Below are 20,645 nucleotides of genomic sequence, written 5' to 3'. Positions count from 1 at the left end.
GGCGAGTATCAACTACGCTTTAGTTTTATGGTCACGACGACTATTAGTCAATGAACACGAGCCAAAAGTCCACCCGTGATGTCACGAGCCCGTAACTGGTGAAATTCAACACCACCGGCTGGTAGGAGTTGTGTCGGGGTGAATACGGATCCCCTTGCATCAGTGCAAGTCAAGGCACATAGCAGAAACCACCGCCTCGGGGTAAAGACGCTCAGAGCGCGGATCTGCTGTTGTGTTGGAAACCACTCAGTGAGAAGCTGTCGAGCTGTGACTCTCTGTATCGCACACAGCAGTTGAGTTAACTCTCCTGCAGTCCTCCAAGCCAACTTTTCCATGCAACTGTTGCGCGTCTCCACTTTGGATAGAAATAGTCGGATCACTGCGCGCCGCAGAGCGCAAAGGATCTGAGACGAGTGGGAGAGATCTCTCCTCCGGACTGCGATACGATGAGGACATTTTGAGGTGCAGAACTCATCCGTCCACTTTACGCTTCCGTTGGCTGTTACCAAAGGGCTAGCCCAGGAGCAGGTATCCTCTTGAGTGTGATTCTGTTTTCACCCAGATCTCTGCTGCCTGGACAAATGCATACAAATGCATTTAGGAGCTCAACGGACAAGGAGTGGACACGTTTCCGCGGCAGCAACGTAAGTGTGCAACGATTGGTTTAATAGTATGCAGATGTTAGGCCACCTATGTACATTTGAAACTGTTCCTGTGACAGATTTTCTTATAAAATGGCAACTGGGGGACTTATTTACGCCAATTGACGAAGCAAAGTGCTTGCAGAAATACAGGGTTTGCCACCAAAACGTGACTGAAAATACAGTATTTTCAATTCGGTCAATACGATAAATGCATTGAGTTTAATATTGAAATGATTGGTCAGTTAATATTGTTTTTCATTTTAGGATATTTTCAATTCGATCCTTTTGTTTCTGTTGACTTTTCGTCCCACAGTTCTGCACAATAATCATACAAGCCACAGCTGCACCTGTGTACTTTAAAAGTTTTGAATATTTACTGTGAACTTCTTTTTCATGCTGAGTTTATCTTGATGAATGTAGCTGACATCTTAGTAAGTGCAGGACTTGGCTTTGAACTAGCCCCATGAACATGCATTCTGAGATCTCCTCCATTATTATCTGAATACCATGTGGTCCACTGCTGAACGCCCTTTCACTGACTTAGCTACGATAAGCCGGGAAATGAACACTGAAAATGGCTTGGAAGCAATGATGCTTACTCAGCATCTCAGTGATAATTCCCTGTCGTGCTCTATTATGACAAGCACAAGAGAAACTGTCACAGACTCAAGATCTAACACATTAATCAAACTCTGTCATCGTGTTTGCCTTAAATGGGGGTCCAAAAACCATTCAGTGCCTTTGAACCTTAACATTCCTCATGGAAGTGTTTATTATTGACATCCTGCATGCAGGTTTTGTTGTCCTGTTACATTCAGCTGGGACTGTGGAGCTACAGAAATGTGCAAGCCTCCATAGGCTACTAAACAGGAAATGTATTTTCTTCCATCAGAAGTGAGTCCAAGTTGTCTGTACTCCATTATGAGTTCCTTCCAGATACGATCTAAAGAGAGCAGAGCTCACAAAGCATTCTGTTGTTCTCTCCGCTGATACCGTGTTTGCTCGATGGAAAACAAAGTGAACCTGAAATCCTGAGAGATGCTTTTTTTTCTTACGGGGGAAGTGTGTTAACTGAGAACAGTCATGGCCTCCCTTCATGGGAGAGTTAGTGTGTATGCATCAGTGGTTGACTGGCTCCTGAGCTCCAGACAATCGCCCACTGTTGCAAGTATTGCTGCTCCATTGCTGGTGGTGGTTGGACTGTAGAGCTGCAGCTACTCGCATACTGTACACGTTAGTGAGAGCATGCTGTCTCCTCAACGCTAGCTGGTGCTTCCCATGATAAGTGGATGATGCAAGTTTTTCAGGAAGTGGAGATGAGCTATACTTTGGAGGAGGGGAATCTCGACTAATGGCTGATAAAAATGGTAAATGTAATAATGGATGATGAGGTGGAATGTTTTTTGCCTGGTGCTCTGACACAGTGGTTAGTTTACAATTACTTTAAGTGTGATTGATTCATCTAAGGTGTGGTGCACCTGTGTTTTAATGAAAGGTGTGTTCAGTAGGTTGCTAAGGTGTTGGATACAGGGTTTCTCTTTTATTGTCAACATCAATGGAAACTAAAGAGGGTACAGTACTATTTATTTATATGAGGATTCAAATATCAACGTACACACTCTTCTTATTTGACTGGACCACCAACAAGTCGACTGTGAAGAACTACTCTCCAACTCTTGTTGTCGTTAAGTACAGATACTGTAGCTCGCCATGGGGCCATCATCACACTTACTGTGATGATGGCCTCACATCTTTTGTTTTGTTTTCTGTGTATTTTAAGCCAAAGAGTCTGTAATCTTTGGCCAATAAGAGTAACAAGCTCAGTTCAATCCTATATGGGTGGTATATAACATGAGGCTGAAGATAAAGAGCAATCCACCATTAAATTAAAAAAAGAAGTCTCAATGATTGGTATTTAGCTATGTAGCTAGTTTACTTCGACTTATACACCACCCCATAACAATAGAGGCGAGTAAAAGCTGTTTGTGAGATGTGAAAAATGTCTGCCCATGGTGAGGAACTGTTGATAGGAAAAGCATTGCCGAGGTGGCGTTATTATTATTATTGTTGTTGTTATTTTCATTTTTTCATATCAGAGTATTCACTCCTGTCAGCAAAAATAATGCAAGGTGGAATCACAGCCTGCCCCTTTTCCCTTGCTGCCATATAGTCACCTTTCTCCGCACCATTGCCTGCAGGGATTTTGGCCTGTCTGTGAGAGTGAGTGCATTTAGCCCTTCTAACATCTGCAGGTCCCACCCGCAACAGGAAAAGGGCAAACTATTAAAGGCCAGTGGAGGTTTACTCACAGCTCTTTGTCTGCTCGCTGTCTTGTGGACTAAGTCAGTCTTTACTCTGGTCTGCGGTGACCTCCTGACTCCAGCCAGTGAGCACAAACCACGCACCACGCTCGGCTCTTTGTCAATTAAGACGCCGGCGGTCTTACAAAATAAGATGAATAGTTTTGTTCACGACTTGCTTGGAGTTGTTTGGAAAATGCACCAGATCTGCAAAGTATTCCGATCCTTAGCCCGAGAGAGAACATCAAATGGCCAAATGAAACCTGGAAACTTGTCAACCTGCTAGTTTTTCGCTCACGGCAGTTTAGAAACGAGAAGAAGACAAGCCCTCTTAGTGCTTCCATTATGAAGTAATTATGACCAGGATACAGGTGCTAAAGCTGAAACATGGCCAGTAAGAGCATATATTGGCTGTGGATCAGTTACTTGCTCATATCCAGGCATTCTTTGGTAGAGACTGAGAAGCGAAAGCATGCAGTAACAGAACACCTGATTAACAAGACACTCAGATGCTTCCGTTGAGAGAAATATCTGCTTGGTCTTAGCATCTGAACGCTGTGTGTGTGTGTGTGTGTGTGTGTGTGTGTAATGCTGGGTATTAACAGAAGAACTCTACGGTTTATATGATGGATGCCATTTTTGAGCTTTCCGAATTCTTTCTTTCACGGTTTGATGTCTTCGCAAACTGACTAATGTTATGAAACTCATGACAGCGAGTGAGAGCACTGTGTCAGTTTATGTGTCGAAGCTATTTGCTTCACTCTATTTTGAATCCCGCTCTATTTATAACGTGGGCTCAACTGAGCCATATTTCTGCCACGAAGGGCATATAACAGTGGAGGTTAGGCAAATACTCCAAGATCAAGCTCTATAAACCTCCATTGTCTGAATGATGACTCCATGTGGACTACTTCTAAACAGTACTGCATCTACTCTTGTGCTATTCTGAAGGCAGAAACAATCTGATGGGTCAATCAAGGTGACTCCCATCGTGTTTGTTTCGATGGTCGAGCATGTCAGAGAACCTTTCCACCGAAGGCGAAGTGAAGAGGCGCTGCTGTACATGTTTTTTTTTACCCCAACACAGATCAACAGATCAACATTTTACGCGTACACCTTCCGTTCTGTTTATTCCCTCAAGAAGGCAAATATTTTAGAGTTGTTTGGGTAGATTAACAGCTTTGCATACTTTGATGATGCTAATGGCTTTAGCAAGTGGCCTGCCAAATGAGACATGTAAACATTGTACCGTGAACGTCACTGCTCACAAAAGTCACCCCCTGACAGACATCAACCATGAAAGTAAACGAATGGTTTCCTTCTCCTTATGAGGACTAAACACACCTTAAGTGACATTGCTCTCTTTGCCAAACCAGATGAAGCACTGCACCTCTCCATTTGCCCCTCAGCCCTTTTTCCTCAGTTGAATGAACCATTGTGAGGGATCCAAGCTAATTCTGAGAGGAGAAAGGCAAGATCTGTTACCGCTGGAATGATTCATTGCAGAGAGGAGTTTTAAGTTGGGATTATTTATAGTCTTGACATGACACCCACTCCCCACGTAGTGGCATTTCCCTCAGTCAACAGAGCAGTGTTTGGGGAGCTTTGTCTTTCAGTCTTTTCCATTAACTGCAAGGGCTGGAAAGTATGTCATCGTGTGCTGTCACTTAGACTGGGATTTACCACAGGATTTAATAAAGAAACAATGAAACTGGTGGCTCTGCCTGTACCCTAAATTCTGGGCAGGGGGAACTCAGTTCTGTCGCTTCCTTCCTGTTTGCATACAACTAAATAAAAAATCTTTAAAAAAGGTCTCACAAAGTTCACCAACCGATGCTGAGACGGAAGAATGGTAAATGCTAGGATTAAGGTAACTGCATCGCGGTAGATGTGCTGAAGCGATGACCTGAGTCTGGTCGCTTGATGAGTCTCAGGGATGCCTTAAATAGCCCTTTACAGGGAGACTGTGTGACTGTGTGGATCAGCATCAGATGGCCCCACTTGACACTCCAAAAGGCAATGTTACGCGTTATATTTCGGTTTTTTTCTTCTTTTTTGGTCTACTTTTAAACCCTGCCAACTTTAATGCAGAACCAGCTCGTCATTGGCTTCATAAATGTCAGTCTTATCCTCTCCCAACAGATGAATGATTGATCGTTTTTCTCTGTTGCATTTTCCTACTTCAGGGATATGTCTGTTCCCGACAGTGGAACGTCACACCACTTTCTCGATGGGGAACAAGTGACAGACACTGCCCATAGTGTTTCTACTTGCGCTCAATCTTTTTCTTTCCCTTTCCTCTTGTTGTCTTTTTCTCTTCATCTCTTTCTTTCTCTCTTTCTCTCGTTCTTTTCTCTGCCTGCGTCTGTTTCTCTTTGCTTTGCTCAAATCTGCAGGGCCACATTGCTCTGGGAAGACAAACATGGGTGCCTGTCTGTGGCTTTCCATCCAGCAGGGCCACACAAACACTACTGGTAGCCTCTTTGCCGGGTTAATCTTGTCCTCAAAGGCCATGAAGGAGAGATGTTTGTAGCCATAACAATCCCTGCATTTCTAAGGTGCGACAGCACCCGGTGATTGATAGCAGTCTTACATAACTGCATATTAAAATAGCAGAACTACGGTCTCCTCCTGTCATTTGCCCTACCGCCGCTGACAATCATCCAGCTAGTTGTCAAAAGCCCCTTCAAGTTGTGTCAGCAGCTGTTACTGCGTCCAGGACTGTCGATGTGATTGATTTGGTTTGAATGTACAGAGTATGCTTTGAAGCAGTCTGTAACTGCTCTGTAAAGTGTGTTGTGGGAAAAAAGAGATGGCGTGTCAGTGACGAGGACTACTGTTTAAAGCAAAATCCAAATATCAGATCATATTTGAGTTTGTATGCAAAGTTTCCCCACACTTACAAAAAAGTTATTATTCCATTTTTTTAGGTTTAATGGCTTGGTGTATTTGGTAGTTTGACATGTGATTTGACTGAGGAAATGATTATGCTCACCGGTAGTATTAGTTTTTATAAAGATAGGTATGGTTTAATACTAAAACACTGCTACATATCTTGCTTTGCTTTTTCACACCCCTATACTGGTTGACAATGTGAGTAAATGTTACACTGCATAGGATACCCACAACACGGATGGTGAGAGTGTATCGCCAGGATGAAATGTTCTGCTGTTGCTTTAGTTTTAGAGATTTCATTGAATAAAGACTGACGACAGGTGGGGACATTTGTGCACGGTGGTCTGTGTAATCGCTGGCCTCTGAATTACAAACGTTGCACATGCTCCCCATTTAAATCTGGTATTAACGTAATATGTAGTGTATGTGAAAATCTCTTCTGAATAATGGAAAATGAATGTCAATGTGACGTGTGAATGCACACTGCACTGGGTTTCTTTACATTTCTTTGGCTTGTTACTGATGGTGCACAGCACAAGCTGCCCTCCTAGCTATATGGTGGGCACTGCCACCTAGAGGTGGGGTCAGTGAGGGTCAAAGTACTGAAGTACTGAGGTCATGCAGTCATATATGAGTTACACGTATAGGTCCATCTCATTGCGTGAATATAAATGAGTGTACAGATTATGTTTCTTTCAATTGTAAGTGTTTAGCAAGATAAGTGTTTAGCCTTTTCTTTATCTGTTTTTAGCATGATGACAATTTCAATAGCAGTAGTATATAACATCACTGTATTATCATGTATGGTATGTGTGGCTTTTCAGAATATATAAGCAGATCATGATCTTATTTTATATTTTAAAAACGTGAACAAGAGAATGAGAATGAAGATCGATGAGACAAAGTGTTCTTTGCAAGTTAAACATATAATAATCTTGAAAAGCAGGCGGGGCTCTTATCAGTCTAAATGTCAGCTGGGGATTTGCCTCTTTGTGGTCAAAGCGTTGCTGAGGCATGCCTCCATGAACAGCATTTAATTGTTAGGAACCAAATGTGCCTCTGAGACAAAATCCACGATTGTTTGTGAACAGTAAAGTACGACACAGAAATGCTCCCTGCATGACTTATATTTAGGTTGCCTTTTAACAGATTCCCGCTTCTTACATGTTCCAAAAACTGATTTTGACTCAATGTGGTCTTGGGCTGAAACTTTTACTTTCACTATCAATCAATATGTCCAATCAAATGTCCAAATCCAAAGGTATTCAATAGACAATAATATGAACGATGAATGATTATGAATATTGTTACCAATCATTTTTTTGGGTTAATTGACGAATGAATTTACAAATAATTTCAGCATTAATGTTTACCATTAGCCAGTGAGCCTATAATTACATTTAATGTATAACGTTTAGATTCATTATGTGGTTTACAGCATAAAATATATTTGTTTTGTATGTTTATGGTAATAATTTAAGTAATTTCCTCTGCTGGTTATGTATGTGTTTACCATCACATTGCACAAGGTTTTCTTCCTTTATTTTGCCGATGGTGTGTTTTGCCCATGGTTTCCCATGGTGTGTTCGTCAAGGTCTTTTCTTTGTGCCATCTCATATCACGTTAATATGTGAATGTTACAAATGTTTATGCTTACCTCTGTTCTACTTTGTTGTCTTTAATGTGCTTGTTTTTATTTTTTGCATCTTTATTTTTTATCCTCTGTATGTACGTTGAGAGCAACTTGAAAACCGGAGTCAAATTCCTTGTATGTGTTCGCATACGTGGCCAATAAAGCTGATTCTGAGACATTTTGGCAATCACACGACTGCTTTCCGTTCGCTTTAGGTGTTTGACTTCTAGGGCCCGTGTATTGTGCATGCTGGTTCAACGTCATTGTTTACTGACTTACCTAAATTGAACATGGTCATCATTCCTGTTATTGATTTGTTTTTTTCTGCTATGACCTGTCAAAACAGCTGATGCGAGAAACGTTAAAGGCAGAGTTGGTAATCTTAAGAAACTAGCAAGAGTAAGCTATATTTAAAAAATGATCCAAGCGCTGGCAGGGATGGCATGCCACTCTTGTTCTAGTGGCATGTGGCAAGCCTGAGTGGTATGCCACTGTCGGTTTTGGTATACTGACTTCTGGCACTTATAAACAGTAACATGCCACTTGTGTTCTACTTTCAAGAGGTATGCCATCAGGCAATCTTAACCTCATCACTCAAGAGGCCCGTGCCTTCGACTCTAAATTGCTGATTTCAGGGAGACTCTCCCTATGTTGGCATGGTAAGGCTAAACCTTTAATAGCTAATGACTGAATCGAAAAAAAAGTCAATTTCTCAGACTTACCACAATTGTGTGCTCTATATTTCACCTGTGACTGAAACAAAACCTCAACAAGAGACAATTGTTCTTGGTAGAGCTGATTTATTATTTGACTTGAGTGTTGGCTCATCTGTGCGTCTCAGTGTACTCAGCATAATCAGTATGGTGTCTGAATGTAGTATACCATCATCTCTCTTTTGACAGTTTCACATGCAATGAAAACCTTGTGGCATGCATCTTTATGATGAACAGCAATTCCTTGTATGAACTATATCACCAGGATAGTAATTGGTTTGGAGAATGGGTGCCACCTTTGTTAATAGGTCAGCATTATTGCCTCACAGCAAGAAAGATCAGGCATGACTTTCCAGTCCTGGTCCCCTCGTATTTACTCATGGAAATCTAGTTTTCATCTTAGGCTGCAACACACGAGGCGACTTAGACACTCTAATCAGTCGTACATGAAAATGTGTTTGTTTATATCTATTTTCGCCCTGTGATGGAATAGCAACTTGTTCCTCAAATGATTCAGTGGACATACTGTATGTACAATTTGTAGAATGTCGAATTTTGATCTGAAAGGTCCTTCATTAGCTTAACACGATTACTGATTGGACCATCTGCCTACATTTCTCTGTTTCAAACTTTCAATAGATTGCAATTATAATGAGCTGAGCTGTTATTCATTTGTGTTTGTGTGTCCCTCTAGGTGGAACTTTATCCTGCTCCTGTCAGTATGCTCAGCAGTACTCTCTGGAGAAGAAGACTACCTAGCTCAAGGTAAACAGCAGAACCCGAATACATGAATTCAACATTAGCATTAGGATGATCACTTGTACTCGTTTTATATAAAGGTCCCCATCTTTCTTTATGTCTTTGTGACGAGTGAACTACTCTTTCTGACATTTGATCATGCAGCCATATCTACTGTCAGTTCTTAGAACTTCATCCATCTTTTGACATTCAGAGGTTTCAAAAGAATCGGTTTCAAAAGAATGTAAAGAAAACTGATATGTCTTGATTCCACGGGTTGCTCTCTGGGAATTTGTTGACGGGTTGCATCACTGGACCCTCTGCCAGAAATACCAGATAGTGTATGCACACTTAACTTAAGGGTGACCTACCTCTCAATGAATCCTCAATATTCCTCACATCTCCACATATGTGTGCATTGTCTAATTTCCCCTTGCACAGAGGAAACAAACCGCCTCAAGGGTCCCTACCTTTATTTCATCATTGTCACGAGCCCACTCCTAGCAGGATCAATCCATCATAACGAGGGGAGGAGGAATGCACACAGAGTTCTAGAGCAGCTTGTCTTCACATATGAGACAGGTTAATTGGAATCTGGGCTGACGTTACCTCGGGCTAAGAATGTCAAGGACATCTCAATGCGTGCTTAGATCAGCTGCAGATAGATAGTCTCCCTGCCAGGACTATAAATCCTGCAAAACAACATCCAGGATGGTGTACCGTTCTGAAATGTGACATACGGTATATTTGACAGCAAGGCTCTAGGCTAACTTTTCCCCACTGTCTACAAAGAAATATTAACCCGCTCAAAGTCAGAGTTAACAAAAAAAGGCTCTAAATGTTAACCTTATACTTTGTTATTGTCATGCATAAAAACACACAACTGAAATGATTAGGGAATACATTATTGTATTTTAATTGCAATAGTTGCTTTGATTAAAATAAACATTCTTGGCATTAGTAGTTCTAATTATGTATAACAAGCTGCTTAGAGCTAGTGTCACCAAGTTGAACAGTTTCTCGCCAGCCAAGTCAATGAACCCTTTGTTCATGTTAGCTGTTTGCTCTGTTAAAAGCTGTGATTACTCTGAGCTGCATGCATGGGGATGAATGACAAAATGATAAAGTGATGAAGTCACATGTTACAAATGTTTTTTTTTTAAGTTGCTCATCCACGACTTATGTTGGACTCGCAGTTGTGACAAATTGCGAGCTTTATGTCGTCTTCTCTCGCTTCTTCTGAAGAATTCCCACACCGACATCCTGTAGCGTGTGTGTGTGTGTGTGTGGTCGTGGTTGTGACATCGCTGTCTGTGCCGCTGTGTGTCAAGGCGACACTATCATGTGGCACGCTTGTCTAAATGTGACCATTTAAAACATTTGAAACTTACAGTATGTGACTGATAAAATGCTTAAATTCATGCTGCTTTCTTGTACAGGCATTCCTTATACAAAGTCCATCTGGTTACATGTTGAAACGTTCCTGCAGTTGACATTTCAGAATTTCAGAAGCTATTGGCAGTTTGATTTAATCCCTGATCAAGGTTACACGTCAAACATTTACATGTGCACCTCATCGGAAATATGTAATCGCTTTGATGTCTTCTTTTTTAGATTTAAAATTTTTGAATGTCTGCAGTCTGAATGGTTGTGAACCCACAATGCTCTCAGTTCAACCAACCTTTCAAATATTTTTTAATCTTAGGTAAAATATATAACAGAAGACAATGATTCAATTAAAATGTTGGCTCTGTAGGTGCAGAGTACTGGTTGAGTTATATTCAGTTCTCTTTCTTTCGCAAGTGAACATAAACACAGGCACACAGGTCAGGGCAGCTTCTTAAATGGCCGACCCATTTCTGATTCACTTGATATTTACATTTGTCTTTCTGGAAGTATTACTTCTCAATACTGACACGATGTGACACGTGTGACCCATATGTCTATTGCTTTCATTCAAAGCCAACACTGCACGGAACTTCCTCTGTCTCCAAATAATGTTTGATTGAACATTCAACATCTGTTACCTGTGGGCATAGGAAAAGAATGACAAGATGCTGATCTCATGAATCTTTGGTGGCAGATTGATTCAAAAGGCTGTGTGGACTGGTTTCCTTGATCTTCGTTAGGCCTCATCCTTTCTCGAGTCCCTTCCACTCATCTGGGCCACAGCTGCCTTTCTGGTCACTACTCCAAGAGAATAACTGGGAGGGGTCACCAGCAGCATCATTGGACAGCTGGTGACCAGTGACTTGTTTATTTTTTACTTGAAGGATATTTATTAAACCTGTGATCAGTGAGAATTGCAACACTATCTACAGATATCATGTGCGTGTTACGGTGGTCTGTAATGACTTGAATATGTTTGTCTGGGGACCATTGTCCCGCGGCGTTGCTCCCCATGTCTCTTGTTGGTCCTTGTCGTCAACTCTCGACCAATTACGTTTTCACAAAAGACATCAAAAGCCAAATTCACACTCCACGACTTTTGAAATTGTCAGATCGCTGTTCACACGATACAAATTGCTGTCTTGTAATCGTGATTCTTGAAGTCGTTGTGTTTCTCATGCTACATGACAGGGGGTCACACACTACAACTTTTCTCCAGGAGGAATTCCAGATGAGGTCTCTAAACTATGTTTTGTCACGATAACACACGCCAGAGGTGACACTGGAATAGCATTGCTTGTTGATGTTGGTGTTGGCAGACATGCTCACATAATAGCCAGTGTCAGCACATCCTAACTATTTCCCTATGTAGATCAGTCACTGTGTTAAGTTGTATGTTTATTCATGCCAACATCTAACACCCTAGGCACAACATCAACTTTGGTATTGCAAATGCAATACCGGTACATACAGTACATGAAGTGTCTCCCGCTGTCACTGGCCTTGGCTTCCTGGCAGACTCCCTTACAGCGTAAGATATTTAGTATTCTAGATATCTGGAATGCATTTGCCTCTTGGCTCGCGTCATTGAACAGTTCACACATTGCGTTCGCAAGCCGATGTGTGACTTCCGAGGCAACGTGGATTTGCCTCTGATCTGGGGCTTTTGTCGGAGAGAGGAAAATCAGGGCTAAAGTTGTGAGAACTATTGCTTTCATTAAATATAAACACAGGCATTATACATAGCAATGGAATGGTGTTGCCCCCTGTAGCTACAAGATGCTGAATCTGGCTTTGTCAGGCTAATTAAAAGATATTTGTCTTTTTTGGTTTATGATCTTAAATGGTAGTTGTTTCCTAAGGATCGTTGTAATCCGATAAAAAGTTAAAAGGTCTCTCAATTACATTACCATTACTCTTTGCTCTTTTTTTTCTATATTATTGTATCAATTTAATAGTTTGTAATTCGGTTTAAAAGTTTAGTTTCGTGGTTCTAGATAAAAGAGAGAGGGAGAGAAAACATGGTCCCCAGTAGGACTTGAAGTAGACTCTTCACAATTACATGGAATTAGACTGTTGCATAGAGCACAGAGCTACCTGTCTTATTATCTTTTCTTTTAATATTATTGCTATTTTGGTTTTGTACAGTTCTGTAGATGTGTCGCCTTTTATTGTTACAATTAACTATTGTGCGTTTCTCAAAATCCACTGCAAGTACCAATCTCAATTCGACAACAAATCCATGAAGATGACCTCGGAAAAATTCTACTCCAAAACAGTTCAAACTTGACAAACTTGACTTTATCTCGAAATTAATTGTCAATATTTACAAAAGTGAGTCCAGGACATGTTTAGTTTTCTTTTTTAGAAACTATTTAACCAAAGCTTAAATTTCTTAAATATCTGCTTTGTGATCCAGTTTAGGCATCTTAAACTTACCATTGTCTCCTCTGTCCTTCAGGAGTGGATATCCTCTACCGACTGGGGCTTTCAGCTCGAAGCAGCACAGAAAAGAGGACAAGCCCACCTTCGACTGCTCACGCCACTGTTCCCTCACCTTTCAATCTTCCTGTTTCTGGATATGGGGTATTATTCGACTCAAACTCCCTTTACGAGGCTCCGGCAGCCAGTCTGTTCCCACCTGAGATTGGCGAGGAGTTCTCTGTTGTGGTTAGCCTGAGCTCCTGGCGAGCAAACAATGCTTTTCTTTTTAGTGTCAAAGATGGCAGGGACAGGCTGCGTTTTGGCATTCAGCTGCTGCCACGCAGAGTGGTGGTTTACACTGCAGAGCAAGCCTCCATCTACTTCACCTACAACTGGCAGGATGGGCGCCAGCACCCTTTTGCTGTCGGTGTTCGTGCACACTCGGTGTCATTCTACGCGGATTGTGGAGCAGTGCAGCAGCGGGAGCAGACCCTGGGGAGATCTCACACACTGGGAGATTCTGGGGGTCTCTTCACTCTTGGCAGGATGAACTCTAAAGCGGCAGCGTTTCATGGTCGAGTCTGCCAACTAGATGTCTATCCGTCTGCCGAAGCTGCCGCACACTACTGCAACTACCTTAAAACACAGTGCCGGCTGGCCGACACTTACCGATTGCCTTTGCCACATCCGAGTTTGAATATTAAGGCAAATGACCCTCCTTCCGACCCTTTGACAAAGCCCCTTGTTGGAGTAGCAGCTACCCATCACACTCCCTTAAAAGCTACAGCAGCTTTCAAACTGTCCCTAGGTAATTCGGCCATGCAGTATTCAACACAGAGCCCATCAGGACAACCTCATCTGAGGGATCAGAGCCACATTTCCAAATCGGATCCCCTTGCTCTCTCCACCTCATCTTCGTTTCAGCGTGACAGCCCTACCTTAGCCACCCCGAGCGGACGAGCAGTTCTGGATCTCGCCTATAGCACAACTATCACCGCTAACAAAAATGTGTTGGCAAAAGGGAGTAGCCCGCAGGGGGACACCGATCACTCTGAAAACAGCACAGAGGAAGAGATCAGCTCTGGGAGCCTGCAGTCTCCAGATGCCACCCCAGGCCTGATTTCCCCAGTCAGGCAAAGTCGGGTGAAGGAAGGACTCAGGAACAGCACCATCAACAGCTCCAGGGACTCTCACTCTGGGCCTAAACAGACTCATCAGCTCCTGAAGACTCATCTGAGAGTCAATGGCACCACTTTGTACCGAGAGAATCAGGTGGACACGTCAGAACAGCATGAGCTGGATGGCAACTATGAGGATGTAGACATGGGAGGATATGATTATGGGTATGAGGATACAGACTATTCCTATGACTACGAAGATGGTTTCCGTGGCCCCAAAGGAGAGCCAGGTTCTCCGGTAAGTAATCTATGAATAACAAGTAGAGCTATGAGTGTTTATGGAACATTATTCAAAGAGTTGAGACACAAGTCAGTGCAATGCTGTCCATGCTCAATAGCAATACGAGGGACTCAAAGGTAATTTAGGGCCATCCGACTTAAAATGCTATGTAAAATTTGGCCCTGTGACATACACGCAGTATATATGAAAATATATTTTGGCAGGGCGCTGCAGTGATTTGTAGGTGATGGCATGTCCAAGCACTGTTCTTTTTTCATGTATCTACAAGTTGTTAAAATAACATGTCATTCCCTCGCTGAAATACTGGCAGCCACTTTTGCTCTTACGTTAGAGAGGAAACTCATCTGAAGGTTGGAAGTATACCCCGGCTAGAAAAGCTAGCTGTACATCTCGCCGTATGATGTAAGCAGGCTTAAGTCAGGATACCTTTGCCTCTGAACATGCTTTTACAGCTCAGACTTACAGGTATTGCTTAAGTTTCCATGAATGAGATGTGTCGGGACTGAGGACTTAAGAGTTTGTGTAATGATGTAAGATGTCTGGACTCATCTACCAGTTTCCATAGATCCACTTTAAGTGCCTGCAGGTCTGTGGGTGCAACACAGCTTTGCCAGCACTGAGCTGTTGCAACATATCTTCATGTCTCAGAGCACGAGTACACTGTACTGCAGTATTATGAGCAAGATACAGTCACAGACTTTTCCAGTCGGTCACAATTTGACATAAATATTGATATAAAAACATTCTTTGTCAGTCTACGTCTTGGCTACTCTCACCACTTTGTTGCAGGCATGCTTTGAATGCTGGGTCATCTGGAGGTCGGTGGCTCACTCTGTGTCATTGGCTCTTCGTTTGAACTTGAAAAGAGCTGGTTTACATCCTCAGGGGAAGTATTTCATAGTTTTGCAGCCACACAACTAGACAGCGGCATGTGCAGGGGGAAGACGTGAGCCTGGTTAACTGTTTTCTGAGCTTAACAGCAGTTAACAGAATCTTTTTCACTGGAGCTAATTTACAACAATGATAAACAATCTAATATGGATCATATATAAGTGTGGAAGTGTAGACTTCAGTCAGTCATCACGTCCGTAATGCATTTCCCGGCATTTCTTAGTTCCATGGTCTGTTATTAAGCTCCCTACAACAGACAGCTTGCATTTTTAACCACATGTTGGGTTACAATGCAGGGGCGTTTCAGCTCAAGTTAATGTCACACAATGCAACAAGTTCAAAAGATGATTCATTCTGTACCCTTCAACTCGACAGCAATTGTACTTCTTGAATTGAGTCCATTGGGAAACATTGACCCTTGTCTTGTGTGAAGGATATGAGTATTATCATTCCACTGCATGAGTGCCTCTCTTTCTTTCGGCCTTGTTGTTGTGGCGAAGTTGTGTGCTCACAGTTTCCATGTGTTTGTGTGTGTGGGAGTGCAGAGGAACACACAACTGCTTCTTTATTCATGTCTCCCTCGTGCCCATCTGCTCTGACCGGGGTTACGGATGCTCCAGAACACCCTGTCATGAGCTCTTGCTATAGCAACAATTCAGAAAAGTAAATAACAGTCAATGAAATAGCACAATGTCTGTTTTTCATCTAAAAGTGTGAGCTTTACCTTTGGGGGGGTAAAAGAACAACTTGAGGAATAAATAGCTTCCTTACCCAGAAGGGGATTTCCTGCTGACTCCTAAATGTGATGCAGTGTTGGTCATCTCTGTTCAAGTGTGTAATGTTCAATACAGCGCTCCTTTAAGTGAATCAATTAACACCTCAAATCTATTCAGCGTTCTAGCTAATGCCCTCCACTAAGTGTTAGTATTTTTAAACTCTGCCCCTTTTCCGCTATTTCTCTTCGGCTACACTTTGGCAATCAAAGCCGAGTGAGAAGAAGTAAAAGGTTTGACATGCCTGATGTAAAAGATCGGACTCAGTATTTTTGCATTTGTCTGTATCAAATGTCAGTAATTAGGGCAGATCGTTTAATATAACTGTAATTGTCCCTTAATAGAGTCACATCTTTGTGAAATTACCGGATATTGTGGTTCCGATTTTATTTGAATACATGTATTTGATATTATAATCGATTTTTCCAGCAAAACAATACAAAAACAATGGATATTGTTTAGCATGAGACTCCTTACCAGAACATGAAATGCAGTTTTTCCATGAAGAAGGATTTGTTCATGCCACAGACTGACCACGGGCTGGTGGTGTCAGTCTCATCTCGAGAATGTAACCTGACCTGTTCAGAGAGATTCCCAATAGAGCTTTTAGTTGAAAACACTTGGCGCCTGTCTTTGAACTTCATAGCTCTCTTACATAAATATAGCACATACTCATCATTGCAGGGCCTTGGACAGTGCACTGCATGTTATTGCTTGCCATTCACCTACTCTCATCTATCCCCCCTTCACTCCCTCTCTCGATATAACATTACCTTCTTGCTTTCCCTGTCCCTCTGTCTCTCTGATTCAGGGTCCTCCTGGTCCCCCTGGTTTACCTGGTCCTTCAGGAAAAAGAGGTTCTCAGGTGAGTAACCTGCGCAAAGGGGAAGGTACACAGGAACATACTTTAAATGAATTATTAACTATTTATCAGGAGGAGCATTCTGACCATCTCACTCTATGTGTTAGTGGTATTCAATAAAGAAGTTCTATTTAAAATGGAGGATTTATTTTCACTACCAGATATGTGTCTTTTATCTCTCTTCATGCATTCTCTGCTTTGCATCAAGGGCCAAACAATGCCCCTTAGCTTTGATACAATAACATCATATCACAGCCTGTTGTAAGCGTTTATAGACAAATTCCAATTTGAATCGGTTTTTATGAACACATGATAAAGTTCACAATACAATAGATAACCACTTATACTAGGTTTGCTTTTATTTGTTAGGTGGATGTGTGTTACCTGGCTTAGTGAGGATGTTGCTCCATCAATACGGAGGCGGTGGTTAGTGCATTTCTGCTACGCTCCTGAACATTCCTTTCTCAGATGCAGAGTGATACTGAAAATGCAAAGTCATAACAGTGGTATGTGGGTATTATATCACGGCTATGAACCAATCAGATTGCTTGATTTGAGTTACCCGTGTTATAAAACTCTTTTAGCTGAACTGAAATTTTGTTTTTGGTAGACTGATCTCAGAAAATATGAACAGAAATACCTGATGGAAGGTCATACATCACACAACAGAAAAGAGATGAAAAGGCAATCGTGTACAAAAAGTGCTGTTTTGTTTAAATGTAGACTATTGTAACATCTTTTGAGACGCTGGCCACTCGTCAGGGGCCAACATGCAATAGAAATGAAGTTGGTGCTTGGTTACCTATTGACAGTTTTGAACACCTGCTTTTGGAGAATGACTCAAGTGTACGAATAATGATCACTGACAAGTCATTGCTCATTAACACGGGAAAATGTTTTTAAGTGCATGAGCATAGTTGTTTCTTTCTGTGTATTAAATGTAGGCAATGTGTGTGTGGTTGTCTTTGTCGGTTTGTGATACCCAAAGCCTTTACACCGATTTTACAACTCTGGAAAATGGTCAAGGCAGCTATTATTTTATCTTTTGTCACGATGATTGCAAAGTTAACAGTCGAAGTGCAGCATTTTAGAGTAATGCGACGCATTTTGCCAGATGATGTCATGTTGCATTGCAGCAACAGTTGAGCCAGGTTCAACGTCTTATTGGATCCCCCTGCTTTGGCATCTCCACTGCGTTAAAATTCAAATTACTCTGAAAGCGGACGTCTGTTCTGCTGCATTTTAAGAGAGCACGACAGGTGGACCAGAAGGCAGATAGTAAAACATGTCTCCCAGTAAAAGGCTTGGAAAGCACATAGCTAATACATAACATACTCTTAACTCCATTGGCTAAGTCGTGAAGTGGAGACAGAAGGGAGGCTTGGAATCATTACGTGGTGGGAAGCCGAGGGCAGTGTGCGGTACTGTGGTTGTGTCTTTGCTGTCTCAGCACAGAGCAGCAGACGTATTTTGCTATTATTGCTTTAATTGTTAACGTTATCAGACTATGAGTCAGGGTTTACCATTTGGCGTGGGCATTTGTCATGGAAACAGGCAAATTTACTTCAGAGGTTCTTTTCTTTTAAACCATCTCTAAAGGTGGAGACAGTTTAAGTATTCAGTTGGTGATTGATACAATAGTCACGTATTATTAAGGAATGAAGGAAAGGGCTGCAGTGATTTTTGTATTGCTGTTTTGCAAACTTATTATATCACGATATATTGTTTTTTATATATCTTTGAGGCATACGTAAGCAAAACGTTTTGTAAGTTAACATTTAAGACTCTTTAATCACACTTTACCAAAACCAAATAATGACTTGAAGAGTTGACTTATATTCGATTTGTTATGGTCAACATGCTCTTGCGGAAACCAGGCTGAGATTACTGACAAAAAAGGTGCTGAATTTGAATTTCACAGCATAGCTAGTGCATACACTGGGCTCTATGGCTCATTGATGAAAGTATTGCGAAGTTTATGTATTTACAGTATTACAAACTGGGTGTCTGTGGTGACATTCCCGTAAATCAATGATGTATTAAAAGACTTCAGACTCCTTTAAACAAATGACAGTGGGAGAGAATAAGAAGGCGAGAAGGAGCGCCTGCTTCCTGTTTCTTGGCTGCAATGCAGAGAAAGCGTGGTCTGCAAGCAGCAGGATAACAGATGTGCAGGAATGTAGTGCATTTATGGTGTGTGTGTGTGTGTGTGTGTGTATATGAATGTGCACGAATGCACTAGGCATACATGTGGATGTGGGGTTGTGCATTCATTGCACACCTGTGATGTTCAAGGAATTCTGTCCCATGACGGACGTGGTGGTAGTGGAACTATCAAGGTGCTTTCCATTGAGAGATCTGAGCGAGATATGAAAGAGAGCCAAACTATTCAGTTATTCCAAAGACAGTATTTTCTGTCACAACTTTATTTCTCTTTAGTTCTGATTGCTGCTGGAAATGTAGCTGGCTTATGACTCGTCTTAAGACAGAACCAGGATAGGGTTGATTGCCAATTAGGTTATTCACAAGAAATAATACAATAAACAATGCTGATGAAATACAATAAACATAATGAGGAAATACAAATTATACAAAAAATTGTAGTGTACATTCAACGATAAAAACACAAGTAATATCAAGGTGACATGTTGCATCGCTACACAAACGGTGAAGGGCAGAGAGTTTGATCAAATATTGTTTTTTTTAAGCTGATCTTCCGCAATGGATACGACTGTGTATTCTCGCTTATAGCTCCTCTGGCAAGCCTCCCTCTCAATCCTTGCCCCCTGGAATGCATCCTAGGCTTCAAGATGAAGTGCTGAGATCAATTTACTGGGCGCAAGCCGGAAGACTGTGGAGCGAGGAGATGAGGAGCTACATAATTTAGAAATGGGAAGCGCCCCAAGTCAGTACTGAACTGTTGCTTTCAGCAATGCACAGCCATTTAATGTCATGCTCTCGCTCTCTCTCTCTCTCTCTCTTCCAGGGTCCCAACGGTCCGCATGGAAGCCCAGGACAGCGTGGACCACCTGGGCCCAAGGTGAGTGGCCTTCTCCCATGCTAGGGAGATACAAACAGTTACATTTGGCAGAAAAGGGCTCTGCTGTTTGAGGGAACTCTCAGAATCTGGATTCTGCTCAGAGAAAAATTAGAACAATGAACACATGGGGCTTTAACCAGATGGTTGGAATTGTGGCAGTCTGCAGCCAAAGTTAAAATCTTCAATTTATTTTCATAACCTATAATTTGACATCTAAGAAGTGGTGATGAATATGATAGCACCATTGTTAGTAATGGCACAGTTGGTTGGATTTGGGAGTCATTGTTTGACAGTAAAATTAAGATTTCAAAGAAGGGGATGACAGCCTGAACTCTCTACTGCCTGAGGCTGTGTGCTGACATTGAACATGCTGGCCTGCCGATCACCACCATCGAAAAAAACACAACCAAGAACGTGAGATGGCAATGTCATTGATGCCAAGTCTTTGATGCCTTTCTGATCAAATTGTCTGTTTTTGTCATTTGTAATCAAGAGCCATCTCCTCTCACAGGCAGGCAAACAGTCTGTCTGTCTGTCTGTCTGTCTGCATTGCAATCAATATCCTTTGAAGTTGAATATTGTTTGACACTAACATCTAATGTTTAGAATGAGTATTTATACTTTCGGATGGAAAACCAGCCAAACTCAGATCATGTGTCTGAATTTGTCAAGCCTCCCATACTTGACTCGGGTTGTTTTTCAGAATCTCTTCAGGAAATCTCTGCTGCTCATGTTGTTTTCCCTACAAGACTGTGTTGTAGTGATCTTACCAGGTCACTTAATGTCTTTTAAACCTTTGACACTTAAGTCTACTCTGCTGCAGTTAAAGTTTTCATCAAAAGGAATGAATGAATTAATTAATAGCAGATAATGAGCCAATCTCTGTTATTTAAAACCGTGCAAGTGGGATTAAACCAGACACAG

The 20,645-nt window shown here is 41.8% G+C and overlaps 1 protein-coding gene across 1 annotated transcript in view; it reads left to right on the top strand.

Annotated features, from left to right (window-relative positions):
* The first annotated feature begins 203 nt into the window (after nt 1–203).
* The window catches only part of col24a1 (collagen type XXIV alpha 1 chain), a 76,025-nt gene continuing 55,583 nt past the window's right edge, over nt 204–20,645 (top strand). Inside the window, exons 1-5 of the mRNA XM_079267588.1 lie at nt 204–644; nt 8,880–8,950; nt 12,774–14,152; nt 16,631–16,684; nt 19,668–19,721. Coding sequence (XP_079123714.1) covers nt 592–644; nt 8,880–8,950; nt 12,774–14,152; nt 16,631–16,684; nt 19,668–19,721 — 1,611 coding nt within the window. The 5' untranslated portion in view covers nt 204–591. The remainder of the gene's footprint in view (nt 645–8,879; nt 8,951–12,773; nt 14,153–16,630; nt 16,685–19,667; nt 19,722–20,645) is intronic.

Source organism: Melanostigma gelatinosum (genome assembly GCF_949748355.1).
Source record: "Melanostigma gelatinosum genome assembly, chromosome: 4".
Classification (NCBI taxonomy): Eukaryota; Metazoa; Chordata; class Actinopteri; order Perciformes; family Zoarcidae; genus Melanostigma; species Melanostigma gelatinosum.
Note: the sequence above shows the minus strand (reverse complement) of the source record. Positions and strands in the feature narration are given on the sequence as shown.